The sequence below is a fragment of the Falco rusticolus genome, chromosome 11 (assembly GCF_015220075.1).
Source record: "Falco rusticolus isolate bFalRus1 chromosome 11, bFalRus1.pri, whole genome shotgun sequence".
In the NCBI taxonomy this organism is placed as follows: domain Eukaryota; kingdom Metazoa; phylum Chordata; class Aves; order Falconiformes; family Falconidae; genus Falco; species Falco rusticolus.
The window spans coordinates 33,440,691-33,455,781 of NC_051197.1; the positions used below are offsets into that span (position 1 = coordinate 33,440,691).

At 37.7% G+C, this 15,091-nt stretch overlaps 1 protein-coding gene across 2 annotated transcripts in view; it reads right to left on the bottom strand.

Moving 5' to 3' along the window:
• The window catches only part of BRINP3 (BMP/retinoic acid inducible neural specific 3), a 214,003-nt gene that overhangs the window by 25,272 nt on the left and 173,640 nt on the right, over nt 1–15,091 (bottom strand). For both annotated transcript variants that reach the window (XM_037404617.1, XM_037404616.1), the window contains one exon: nt 14,688–14,910. In XM_037404617.1, coding sequence (XP_037260514.1) covers nt 14,688–14,910 — 223 coding nt within the window. The remainder of the gene's footprint in view (nt 1–14,687; nt 14,911–15,091) is intronic.

The window sequence follows — 15,091 nt, forward strand, 5'->3', positions numbered from 1 at the left end:
AAATGTGGATATACATAGATAAGTAGTCTGCATATGCAGCAGATGGTCAGCAGAAGAAATAAAAAATCACTTAATGTTGAACAACCTCATACCAGTGGCAAGACTCATTAAACTGTGGACTGGACACAGCAAGACAGAAATGCTGCTCAAGTGTTTTGCAATGTATTGAGGGCTAAATTGATGAAACAGAAAGTCTGCATGCTGTCTTGGGATTTGCTACATTGGTCTCTACTCAGAGCTTATTTAAGTGAAGTTTTGTAGAGGAACATTAGGGACAACACAGTCAGCAGCTTAGCTATCCATTTCACAGTACCTTGCTCACATCTTGGATGTATTTGCCAGCTATCTCATTTATATTTATACTGTATCTTAGCCATCACTCCAGGAATTATCTAAACCAGTAGTGCTTTCTGCAGATAATACACTGATGAAGCAATCTACACAGATGGTAAGCTTTCAGCTTACATTAAAAAAATCATCAGTTATTGTTCCCATTTTTTTCCAAAATTAAGGTAACTTTGTTCAAAAATATGTGGAATAATATATGCACAGTTTCAAGGGCATGATGCCTTTGGGTTATTATGAGGTCAATTATGACTTTTTTAGGTTTCTTCTTAATTATCAACCAGAACTTTCTTAAATTTGGAAGACTAAAAAAATAAGAACTCAAAAATTTTAAGATACCGATCCTGATTTCAGATTCTATCGGAAATGTTGCTCTTTAAAATAAGGAAGAAGAGTCTTAGCAAATATAACGAACACAAACTAAATAATGTTGCAAGAGATTTCTAATTCTTGCTTTTTAGAAGGGTAGACATTTTGAAAAGTGAATTTATTTCAAAATTTCTTAATACAAAGGCTTATACATTATTTTAAATTGATGCAACAAATCCTGACATTTGCTGCACTTTATGTAATGAGATGTTTGAATGCATATTGAAGTTTTTCCTGGCATATTTATTTATTTATCATACTATTTATCTCAGAATCTCAATCACCAAAGAGCCAGATAACCAAAGGAAAATAAAAAATTCAAAACTTCCTTTGTTTTTTCTTTTTAACTAAAACCTGGGGAAAATAAATTTTGTGGTAGATATGACAGCAGCTGCGCAATGGGGAAAAAAGCTTGACTCTGTCGAGATTGTGTGTATTATCATCGGTTCTTGAGTTTTGAACAAATAGAACTATTTATTATTGAAAAGTAAGCAAAGAAAAAGTGATTCTGGGTAGAATTCAAATAATGGTTTAGTCTGGTTCAGTTTGGGTCATCTTCTTACTGTAATAGCTCAACAATTGAGAGCAGTCAGTCATTAAAGATGATAAAATAAAACTACGTTAGAAAATCAGCAAGTGTCACTTTCTGTCTGGAGTGCCAAAAATTTTTATTACTTCTGCTTCTTGAAATACATAAATCCTTTATTTTATACTTACCGTCTGTGATTCTATATGTGGGTTTCTAGAAAACTGGTAATTCTATGACTGGGATAATTTCCTGACAAATTAATTGGAATTAATGCCTTCTGCAGCTGTGCTGTATCATCTGCTACTTGAGGGATTTTTTTAATGATCTGTGGTCATCAGTTTTAAACTATACTAGTGATTGTATCCCTTTAATATGCCTTAGAGTCCAAAAAAACATGCCCCAGATGAGTAAACAGATTACATGTTCTGAATTAGCACTTGCTCTCCAGCTGCGTGGGATAGGTAGAGCACGTGGGATCCCCGGATGTGATTTCTATGTTATTTCCTCTTATGAATTCTGAAACTTGCCTGTTGAAATAAAAACCTTCCTGCCATTTTTTTCAGACAGGTGCAGGTTGAAGCCATAGGATGCAGATGTCTTAGACATTTGACTTTGGCATTTCTTATGCAGTCGTAAGATATGGAGACAACTGACTCCAGAACACTGGTTGAACTGTGAATTTGGAGGAAGGAAACCTGACAGAAAGGCAATCTTGTTTTCATTTTGCATGTTGCTTTAAGGCCCTGGTCTCCTTCACTTCATGAAATAAAGCTTCATGCGCATCCTCTCAGCCTGAAGCATTTCTGTTTCCTGCCTTAAAAAAAAGACTTTAAAATTGATTTTTTTAAAGTATGTTCCTGATAACACAGTGCTTTGTATTCATTCTCTGTTATATTTATTGCGCTTCTCCAAAAGGACAGAAATATCTGGGGGAAAAAATGCACAACTATAGGTCTATGCATTTTGTACAATAACATTTTATGGAAAATCTCACTAATAAAGAATCATTGCTTTTTTTCTTTCCAGAACCACATAAAACATACGACCTAAGTTTATACGTCATTAAGATAGTGAGTTCCTCATAGATTATAAACATCCATGGCAGTTAACAATTGCACTGAAAATTAATATTTCTAATGGGCAACTTCTGTCACTCGTATTTTCTGCTCTCGTTTGGTAAGTAGTCTGAATGAAAATGACCTTCTTCCAGGGACAAGCAACTTGGTCAACCTGAACAAGGATAGCAGAACCCTCTCTTGAAACGTTTCTAACCCTAATGTTTCCCAGAGTAAAAGATGATAATCTGCTGCTTATTAAATACTTGGAATATCTTTTGAGATACAAAAAATATCTAAGTTGTATATCGTCATACTGGACAGAAGGTTGTACCTCACCAGATATTGCTACATAGCAGACATAAGTTGAACTGAAAACTCTGGAGCTGGTTTGTGTTAGCTGGGGTCTTCGAGCGCAGCTCTTGAGCTACATTAAGTTTGCAAGAAATCTGTCAGGAATGTAAATGTTTGACAACACAAAATATGAGGTGAATACCTCAACAATAAAGCTTTTCCCTAGGTGACATCTGTCCACACAGCACATGCCACCACCACAACTGGCGACCTTGCCGACGCTTTCAGCCGAGAAGCCAATGAATAAAACGTGATGGAATTTATTATTTGTCATGAACTTGCTTTCACACCTCCAGCGATGATCCCTCCCAGTGAAAGCTGAGACATGTTGGCAAGAGAGTGCGAGCCTGGGCCTGCTACCACCCCAACTCTGGCAGCACGTCAGGGGGCTGGATGCTTCTGAGCTGCCTGACGGGCACCTCTCTGGAGTACCAAATCCATCAGCAATGGGGGAAGGCACGAAGGGAGACAGACAAGGGGAGGGGACAAAGGCAGCTTCTAGCTCATGTCATATCGCTGCTGTCAGCAGAGATGTTCAGTTTGCTGCTTGGTATTCTTGGGGGTAAATGAACTGTGCATTGTCATTGCCAATCCATGCACAGCTACGTGCATAGAATACCAGTATTGAATTCATAATTTGAAATTTTTGATTTTTCAGAGGTTTGGGGGTTTTTTATGTTTCCAAAAATCAAGTACTGTTGTATGTACTTTTTTCCTACTGTTTCTGTGCATACTCTACCCTTGACAGTATCCATAGCAATTACGCACAAACTGAATTCTTATCTAGCAGTTCAATTTCAGAAAAATTAAATGTGCCCCTACCCTTTACCTTTCTATATGCACATTATTATTTCTATTCATTTATTTTGCTGATATCAAGAGCACATAAGAAAATATAGCAAACATATCACACCAAAAATTAATGTATTTTTGTTTTATAAAAGACATAATAGACTGTAAATATGAAATAATGACCATCCAATGACCTGGAAGCTGCTGTATTAGAGTTATGTCTGTCTTTGTGTTGCAAATGAAAGGACTACATAGTATGAAACAGCCATATCAAACTTTGCATAAGTCTTTTCATGATCATATATGTGCATATCCGGGAGACCTATTCCCAGAACTATGTCATTTGGAAGCACTTAGGACACAATGGAATTGCAGCATTCTGCCTGTTGAAAGCAAAGGATATATTTCTTTATAAAAGGAACAAAAGAGTAGACATGAGATAATAGGAACAATTCAGGTGCAGGTTTACAGTGCTTTTCAAAGCATTTCTAAAAATCAAAAGCTTAAAAATCCACTATCTGCAGGACTGAAACTATCCAATCTTCAAATTTATCTGAAGGCAAAGCTATTCTATGTCTTTAACTAAGATGACCCGAGGCACAGCCCTGAAGGTTAAAGTGTGGTGTTTGATGTCCCCTTGGAGAGCTAGTATATCACCTTCCCAGTGAGCTAACAAGTAAATTGCATATGCACTAGAACAGGTGAGAAATATAACATACTTGCTTGTATGTGTCCATTTCTGTGTCAATGCTTAACTTATAGTCCTTTGACTTGTTAAATTGCAAAGTTTTTGATTCAGAGCCTGAAAACCTTGTTTTCAGAGTGCTGACAGAAATGACCCGACAAGCAGAGACCTCTTTGTCAAAGTGAGGCATCAGAGTGATGAAGGGGTTTGCCTGAAATATGGGTATGCATGGCAGTATCCCCCCCCACACACACAATCCAACCTTCATCTTCCCTTTCGCTCTGCAATCATGCCAAAGCTTTCTTGTGCTTTACATCAATACCACCTTCTCACAGAGGAGACACATTTTCACTATAAACAGTGCAGACCTGAAAAGCATTTCTGTTACAGCAACGCATCCCAGCCTGAGCCGAGGCTGGGGCCCTGCCGCGGCACGTGCTGTACAAACACAGAGCGAGAGACAGCCCGTGTATCGCTCTAAAAGAAGCAAAACAGAAGCGAGCGAGGAAGATGTGATATGTCAGCCTATTGTCACTGCTATTGTCACTGTTCTCTGGTGGTGTCCTGGCTTCAGCTGGGATAGAGTTAATTTTCTTGCCAGCTGGTGCAGTGCTGTGTTTTGGATTTAGTGTGAGAACAGCGCTGGTAACCCACTGATGCTTTGGTTGTTGCCAACTAGTGCTTACCCCAAGTCAAGGACGTTTCACATTTCCCGTGCTCTGCCAGTGAGCAGGCGCACAAGCACCTGGGACGGAGCAGAGCTGGGACAGCTGACCTGAACTAGCCGAAGGGATATTCCATACTATACAACACCATTCTCAGTATATAAACTGGGGGGAGTCGGCCAGAGGCCACCAGTTGCTGTGTGTTGGTCAGCAGGTGGGGAGCAATTGTATTCTGCATCACTTGTTTTTCTTAACATTGTATTACTCTCTCTCTCTCTTTATTATCTCAAGTTACATTACAATTATTATTAGTAATAGTAGTAGCATATTTTATTTTATTTTATTTTAATTATTAAACTATTCTTATCTCAGCCTATGGGTTTTACTTTTCTTCCTGATTCTTCTCCCCATCCCACCAGGGAAGGGAGGGAAGCAGGGGGCAGCGAGCGAGCGGCTGCGTGGTACGTAGTTGCTGGCTGAGGTTAAACCACAACCAGTGGGCACAGACTGAGGGACTCTGGGGACTCCACAGAGGAAGTCTTATGCTGGAGACTGACTATCAAAGATCACTCTTATTTTTCTCCTACCTTACTTAATAATTCATAGATGGTCCTTATGGTACATTTTACATGCTTTTATCAGATAAAGCAATGTTTAAATATGCTCTTATTAGGCAGGTGAAATCTGGAAGATACTGCCACTTTCTTGACCTGGGGACAGCCTGAAGCCCAGGATGCTCCAAGATCCAGTATCTCACTCTGGTGTCCTTGCCTGACCTCTGGTTGCAATTGTGTGCATTACCATGATGTTTAGAGGTGTGTGTGGGTGCTATCTAGAAAGGATCATGGCCATCGTGTCACATGTCCTGCCTACAAAGACAGATGGTCATCAGGCTAGGAGCAAACAGAAGCTGCCAAGCCCAGAAATGTGTGCCAGGATCTATCCACATGTCAAGTAATTATTTTAAAGTGTAGGCTTGCAAGCCTTGTGACTCACCACAGCGTTGGCTCTGATGTTTCTACAAGTGATTCATGTGGATAGGTGATTAAGATACCTTTAAATTTGGCCTGAGGGAAGGTCCTTTACAGCATTTTTTTCACAGTAAAAACCAAAAGGCCAAAACCAAGCCCCTCAGTATTGTAGATCTGTGCTGGGCATTAAATGTGCTGAATACTGCATCTTTATAGCCGAAATTCTGCAGCAGCTTTTTCTTAATTTGTGCTTTTATTTTTTGATACAACGTCTATAAAATAAAATGCTATTTCAAGCCACTTGTCTTCAAATTATCAGGCTCCAGTACTGATAGCATCAATTGCATTACAAATTTTTCCTGGGAATAACAAGGAAGTCTGGACACTTGGTTTGGAAACAACAAGGAGGTTTGGGAGGTAAAAGGGGCCAGGGAAATTTGTAGTGGAATGAGTGTTAACACGTCTGAAACAAATGGATACTCTAGATAATGTTTCATGAGGGAGAAGCAGAAACTGAGCCCAGTTTTCCACTTCTCAGAACCAGACTGTTTAGAGGAAATTGGTCTTCCAAAGTAATATGGGACTTCTGTTCCTATCACCCTGGTACTCTTAGAAGAGAGCCCGCGAGAAAGAGATCGACACTGAAGTAGTAACTCTTGAGTGAAATTATTTCCTTGACTCATTTGCTGTTTCACTTCTGAACACTGTCTCCTTTGAAGTGTTGTCTAAATATTCACCAATAGTATGTAATATATGGTCAATACATGGAATAAAGTCAAATCTCTCATGTCACTGTTTTGCCCTTTTAAAGTACAGACCATTCGCCACTGCAGCAGTACTTACAGAGCGGGTAGGGATTCATAAGTCATACTTCGGTACTGCAAGTCTCAGAACAAGGTGTAATACAACACCCTGCAATATTAAATTAATATCATATCATATCATATCATCCTATATTGATATAGCTCCTTTCATGTCAGATGATTCTTTCTAAGATTATTTTCTTTCTTTAAGAGTTTGCATACACGACAAAATGCAAAATATGATTGCTAAAGCACTACTATTAGGGTACAGTTGCACTGGTAAGTAGTCCACACTTCAAAAGGACAAAACATTGGCATGAGAAATGTGGATTTCATTCCACATATTGCACATATGGTTTTTCTAGAGCATGGAAGCTCTGGCCTTGGGGATAGCCTGGCATACTCCTGCTCTATGACCTTAATATAGCCTGTCTGCTAGTTTCACAGTGCTTTATAATATCGTGAAATTACTTCATTCTAATATTGCTATGCATCAAAAAATCAAAAGTGGAGCTGTGGGGAGGCTGGAAAATTTTTCCTGTAGAGCATGTGATCAAGAACAGCCTCTATGACTATGTAATAAAGTGCTGCAACATTACAAAACCAAACCTCCTTGAAAGAAAATGTATTACAAGGACAGATGCTAAAAAGCAGCGTAGCCCCATGTACATACAGCTATTAAAATATGTGTGAAAACACATATGCACAAGAGTTTATCTTAGCTTGTCATTGTTATCAAACCTATTGTTTGCAGGCCTCTATGTCATATTTCTATGTCTGTCACGTTAGTTTTAAATAACTCTAATCCCCAATCCAATTAAAGGTATCACCTCAAAGCGGATCATTTTATTTCCTTCGAGAAAAGATGCAGCCTTATTATTCAGCTTAGTAAAGCAACCACTGCTAAACTGACCTTCATTTTATCTCACATACTTTCATCTTATCACCTTCCTTTTCTACGGCATACAACTTTCAGATGTGCACCTGGTGTGTTAGATCTAATCAAAGTTTCCACCTGAGAGGTGTCCCTTACATTGAAACCTGCAAATCCCATTTTTAACTCCCACATGCAATATCTTAACTGAAGCAGATCAAAAAATTTCTGGTATTTTTTATAATGCAAAATTATGTGCAATCTAAGTACATTTTTCTTTGTTCTTTCTTGGAACGACTTTTGTTTAGAAACATCTTTATGATACATTGTACTCTATTAAGAGGAGACAATGTTCTAAAACCAGACAGAATATTGCTTGTTTAGCACCTCTGGTTCAGAGGCATCATACACATTAGACCCAGTCCATTCAGCTGAGCTTTAGCTGTCTTAAATTGTCTTTCCGTACCACGATTTTCATCTAGACTCGCTGTTCACCTTCATTCTAGCAGTCTGCTAAGTGATGTGTAATTAGATTTTTTCCCCCCTTACATCCAATGCCACAAATGCGCTTTGAAAATAAAAATCTCTGCGTGATGCATGGGGAAACTTCTATGTATTGAACTTTGTGGCTTCCTTGGTGGAAGATTTTATTCCTTAGTAATTTTGTGCCCAGGAATCAATTACAGCAAAGCAATCTAAAGTAGCTAATAAGCAACTTTGGGATGCAAGGAATTAATCCTGTGTAACATCCTGAGGGCGTGGGATCAATCTACACTATCTTTTTTCTTTCTTTTTTTTTTTTTTATTTTTGTGTGTGTGTGTGTGTATTTCATTCTGAAGCATTATGAAGTGAACAGCTTTCAAGCCCTCAGTATTCTGATGGACTGTGTTACAGATACTATAATAAAGTCAGATATCTTAAATCTTTCTTCTGCATATGGACTGCAGAGAAGACTAAGATACAAGTCCATTCTCCAAAATGTTTTTACAGTATTCAAGCCCTGTTGTGCTCCTAGGACATGTGAATTTTTTGCTCTGTAAAATTCAAAAAGAAGAGAAAAATGAGAAAATGCAAAGTCATAGCTCTTCCTCCTTTTATAGCAGCCCGTGGTACATTCAGTGGGAAATTCCAGGATAAATTCTGATTTTGAAAACCAGAATTCTTTCTGCAACAATTTTGTTTGATGCAGCCATTCACTGTCTCTGGCGATGAACTCTTTTGAAGGCTACACTAGCTTCAGAGTATGTTTCTTAAAGAAAATCCTTTATGAAGGATATGCTTCAAACATAGGGCTGCTGAGAATGGCTTTCCTTTCACAAATAAGGGTTTGTATACCTTACTTAAAAATATGGTTTTATAGATACGAAGTAGTTTTGTCTAAATTTGCTTTCAGCGTGTGCTACCAGAATAAGATCCTTTAAAAAATTGGCTAGAATATTGGTATAACCAACATCCTCACTGTAAGTTATATGGTAATATTAAGCAACCAGTATCTTCAAAAATTCAAATACTGACATTATATTCAAGATTACATGCTTTTGTGTGTAAATGTTGTACCTTGGTCTTTTAAAATGAAAATGCTTATTTACTTGAGTTGCTCAAAATCTTCGGTTGGAGTTTGTTGCAGCAGATTATCATTTTTTTATTATGCCAAGGAAGATGTAATTTTTTCCACTGGCTTATTGTTTATTTACACCACATTTCTGCTGATAATATCTTTGTTTGTATCTTTATTAAATAACAAATTGTGCTGGTTAAATTTGGGTTCAAGTGATGCTTTTTCATTATGAAGTGATTTAAACAGCATGCAAATAAGTTTTGTACATACAGCAATATACTGTACTGAGTGCATTCACTCAAATGGATAATGTTAGCCAAGAACCAAATTGAATGACGCAGAAAAGAATGAAATCAAGTGCCAAACTGGCACTTCTGAAGGAAGAAATGAAAGCTTTTCCCTGTTTTCAATGTCTTTCAGTAGTGTTTGGATATTAAATCCAATCACAGCAAATCATTCCATTCTAACTGAAAAATATTTGGGAAAGTGAAGCTTCTCCTCCACCAGCATAGTTTGTATTCCTTTTATGCTCTTAGGCATACGTATTCCATTTTTCTCTTTTTGCTTCCATAATTTGGGTGGATGTTAAGGGCCAGTTTACCCTCAGAACTGGTTCAAGTCAGGTATTTTACTGACAGCAATCCATGGGTAGGATCAGGTCTTCTGTTCCTGTGATTTTCAGCTTTTCAGCATACAGTCATTACATTTAAAAAGAAATCTTACTGTTATGTTAACCAAAACAGAAACCGAACCGGCTTTCCCTGCCCATAACACAGTGGCAAATACATAACCACAACTTTGCTTGCTGCTTTACCTCTTTCTATTGCAATATGTGAGCTACGGTGTCCTATATGGACATTCCTTGTAAGTAAAATTGATTTTTCTTTATTTCCTCCACTTATTTTGTTTGTGAAAAATTAGAATAATCAATCCGAAGGTGATATTAACATGAATATATATATATATATAATATGAATATACATCTATACACACACACACACACAGAGATATAACATGAATAACACACATACAGATCTATTTTAGTGCAGGTATGACTCGCAAGGCTCAGCCTAAGCTGTAAGGAAGCCTGCCTTTTGCTGCCTGTAACAGGGCATCACTTTCTCACCTCATTCCAGAAAGATTCTGCTGAAATGGAGAGCTGGGACTAACTTAATTACTATGTCCTTTTCTCAGTGTAGATACACTAGACCCCAGATACCATATGCAAACTGCTTCCAAAAATTAACAATTGTTCCTAGCATGATGAGCTTAGAGCAGACATATGGGTTTAAACCTCATCTTGATCCCTACAAGGCAAAATGTATTGTGCTTCTAGCACTGTTTCAACAACCTCTTATATACATTTTACAACACCTACTGATTCCTGCAAAGCAAAATGTATTGTGCCACTAGTGGCGTTTCAACAACCTCCTGTATAAAAACTGCAGCAAGAGCTGGCCATCTAGTGGAATAACAATTGCCAAGCAAACACAATGCATGAGCATGTGGTACTGCAGGATTTTAGGGCTGATGTGTCAATGCAGTAAGAACACATTAGTAATAATCACTTGAGCCTTTTGAAGCAGCAGAGCTTCAGATTCATGGAGGCAGTAGCTCACCTGGTAGCATAAATCCACGGGATATCACGGGGTTTTTTTCAGAGTGTATTTTTTATAATTTTGTTTTTCTCTTTATCTCTTGAACTGGAATGTTTCATCATTCCATCCCTATATAGAACATGGGAATAGAATATAATATCTACATGGGAAATCCTGTGCTCCTTGTTGGTTTTGAATTTTTGGTTGGTATTTTTCTTTGAACTCAGACAACCAGTAAATACTTCACTGGCTACAGAAAGTGTATTGATTAATTCAGGTGAAGCAGTACTGTAACAGTTTATAATGGAAATCTACGGACTTTTGATGTATCTTGGCATGATTTGTCTTTCAGGAAAAGGAACAATGTTCTTTTTCATGTTAATGAAAGAAAGCTTAAAATCTGGGAAGAACATCTGGAACTTGAAAAGATTTTCAATGGACAGAATAGAATAAAAATAGTAATCCTGTTCTCATCCCCGGTGTATACAAAAGTGCTGCAGTAAATAAGACATTGTTCTGATTGCTAGTGCAGACTGAAAGAAAACTATTTATACATTATTCTAGATGAAGAGCATAAAGTGTTTTAGAACGGAGACATGGAATGTAGTTTCTTTAACTTGCAAGTTAATTGACTCTTTTCTACTATGAACAATGATGTTAGAGGATTTAATGTTATTTTGGTTCAAGGGTTAGAAAATTAAAATATAAATGTAATCTAGTCCTATGATTAAGTGGCTTGGTTCTTCAGGAAATACGGAAAAAGTTGTAAGCAATTCTGTGTAACTGATTAATTGAGTCCCCTTTAAAAAAAGTCAAGCACGAATTTGTTTCATGTTCAGTAACAAAATTCTGAGGCCAGTGAAAAGAGACAGGTATTTCCAGTAATTAATTATAAACTTGACCATATGTAGGAGCTCTTTCAAGTGTAATGAAAGAATTTCTGGCAGAGTACGTAGATAAATCCCTATAAAACTCAGTCTCACAGAAAGTTTTTATAAATAATATTAAACTTTTAAGACATAAATCCCAGTTTCATGGAAGAGGAAACCAGCTCCCACTTTCAACATATTCCTTTAAAAATCCTTTGTATATAACTTCTACTGACTTGTGAAATACATACTAAAATTAAACATTAGCACAGTTACTTTGCTTTTACTCACTGTCAGCATCGTGACCTTTATTAAAAACTGAAGCATTGGATCTTTATCCTGTATCTGAAAAGACAAGTGCCCATACAATACAATTTAAATTAGTATTTATATCTCCAGTAACTCAGTCTAATTTCTCTTTCCATAACAAAATTAACACTTAACTATAAATAGCAGAGCCCAAACACTAATCTGAGGGAGCTGTGTGAAAAGCCTTTGGAAAAGATTACACTTTGTTCTAATCCCCCCTTCTTGTTTCTTTGGAGCCTAGAATATCATTGGCACATGAAGCTGCCATTTCTATCTTCACTTAAACACAAGAATTTTCATACTTGGTTTCAGTTCTGTTATTCCACTCACTTTCTGCTGCGCTACCTGTTCAATAATTCTGTCTGAGTAATAATTCATGTTTCTCCACTGCATTACTCAGGTGTTCATTCTCCATTGCATTACCTGCTCTTCATGTGTGTACTTACCTGTTAGCAGTTCTATATTGAAAAATTCAGTACCTTGTTTGCATTAGGTATACCGTCATCATGAGAAGTACCTGAAGACTATTCTAGCAATACCTGTGGGGTTTTTTCTCCTCACTATCTGCCTTTTCACCACTGATATTCTTTTATCCATTCATGTATCTTGGTCTATCAGATTTTTTTTAAACCAGGTTTGGAAATTAAACCAGTTTCTTTTGACCTTTTCCCTTCACTTCTCAGTTTAAAGCTCTTCTTATCAGCCATAAAAGCCTTGATGTCAGAAGGCAATTTTCCCAGATAGTCAGATGGAATCCAGCCTCCAAAAATGCTCTCTTTTAGCAAATGCATCCCACTGGCTAAGTATTCCCAAACCTGCCTTTAGCACAGATCTTTGAGTCATCTATTGATCATCATTATGTCATCATATGTCAAATCTCCCTCTGTACTGACTAGAAAAAAATTTATGGCAGTCACTAAAATAGGACATAATTGTCTTAAAAGTGAGGATATTCCTAAATTAAGGATACATTGCTAAACCAAACTGTTAGGAAAGCTCAGCACAATTCCCTGTAAAACAGGCAAACTCATTGCTAGTACAATTTATTCTCACAGAAACACAGAGGTATAGAATACCAGGTTGGAAGGGACCAAAAGGATCATCTGATGCAACCTTTCTTGGCAAAAGCATGGTTTGGACAAGACGGACAGACAAATCTTAAAAGTGTCGTGTTGGGGAATCCACCATTTCCCTGGGGAGATTATACCAATGGCTCATTGTTACTGTGAAAAATTTTCCCCTTGTATCCAGTTGGAATGTCGCCAGGAGTAACTTGCACCCATTACTCTTCATCTTTTCCATGTGACTCCTTATTAAAAGGGAATCTCGGTCTTCTCTGTAGCCACCCTTTAAGTAGAACATGGTGATACAGTCTGCCCTAATCCTTCTTTTCTCAAGGCTGAACAAACCCAGGTCTCAGCCTCTCCTCATACAGCAGGCTTCCCAGTCCCTTGATCATCGTTGTGGCCCTTCTCTGGACCCTCTCCAGCCTTTCCACATCTATTCTGCATAGTGCCACATCTTTTAATTAACAAACAAACCATGAACTCACAAGTTCTGCATACCTTTGTATAACAAGAAAGGTGTATTTTGATCAATCGTTTCAACTGATCTTTGTTTTTTGTACCTCAGCTCATCTGTACTCTATCATTACCGTTACTGATGGCAGCCAAAGATTGCCCCAAAACCCTATGGGAGTTATTTTGGACAACCTGATTATTTTATATTTTGGTAGGGGAAAAAAAGGAAGTGAGGTTAGATTCTTTATTTTATTTTTAAAAGCTCTGGGTTCCTGCTGAAGTCTTTCGTGTTGAATCATGCCTTTGGCAGAACGTTCATTCAGGTCATGCCCAAGAAACACAAGACATGATGCTGAAGCACTGCAGTGACTATATAACATTTCTTAGTGGAATGTTTTCTAATTATGAAATTACCCCAGAAGTGAAGAAAACTTTTTTTTTGCTTCAACTAGCAGATCACAAAGCAAAGCAAACTGTAGAAAAAGGGGGGCATGGGAGCCATAACAGCTGTCTCCTTCTGCAAGAAAAAGGGGGAGGATTAGCTAAGTGCCACCAAAAGGCAAAAAGCAAGTGATGGAGCCTTAGCCTGCAATAGCAGAGCTGAATGCAGGGGAGAGGAAAGTACCCTGGAACACTGAACCTAAACTAGGTTTCTCTCAAATCAACGAAGATATGTGTAGCTACAGGAGTCACTGTACCAGGCTCATGATGCTGGCAGTCAGAAGAATAACATCCTTAAAAGCTCATTCATTTCAGGTTTACTCTAGTGTTATTCCACTAATTTCAATAAAGCCATTTTCGACCAGCAATCAACTATAACCACTTTATGTTAATATAGATTTGACTAGCTAGCTTTCACGATCTGTTTCTAGGAAGGACTAAAACACTCCTATTTTCTTTCCTTAGGCATCCTTTCAAACGTAATTCATATCTGACAAATGAGACAAGAAATCGATAGTATGTAGCATATACTGTATAATGACCTGGAAAGTTCTTAAAATAGCTGTGCTTGCTTCAGAATAGGTATTCAGTATTCAGTATACAATTATTTGGCACTGTTACACTTGGCCGAGTTCCACTGAAAATACGGTTCTGTAAAAACAGAGGCAGACCAAATGGGATGGATTTGTACGCTCATGTTATTTTTAAGTTGCCTCACATAATACACGGTCATATAGAAATCAGGTTTTATTTTGACCTTTCCCATCATATTTAGGAAAACATGAGTGGAGCAACATCGAAAGCTGGGATTGTTCAGCTCCAACAGATACAAAGATCACACGCTGTGCATGTGCCATGTGCTGCACCCATTCCAGCATCCATGCTCCTAAGGAGATTTTAGTGTCAAGACAGCAGTTTGAGTTTCTCAGGTTTTCGTGGGCTTTCTTACCTCTGCCTTGGCATGCGGATGAGGGGCTGTTTATGGCATCTCTTACTAAGTCCAAAGAGCTTGTGAACAGTTTTCTGTGCCTTGAGGAAGAGTTGCTTCATGCTGTTTTCTAGCTGCTCATAGCGACGCTGAAAATTAGAATCCATTGTCCACAAATGCATTACAGTAGATGTGTTCAGGAAATAATTCATGGGCAGCCTTTTCATAAATAATTTGAATTCATCTGAAAAAAAAAAATAATCATCGTCTTTAATTATGTAGTTATGGCTATTGTTGCAGCAAAAAACTTTTAATTCTTTTCTTGAACTTTTAGTATTTTTGAACTTGAATTTCTGCAATTTTAGAATTGAACACTTTAACTCTTTCAAAGTAGAAAGGTAATTGCATTTGTAGTGGTAATATTA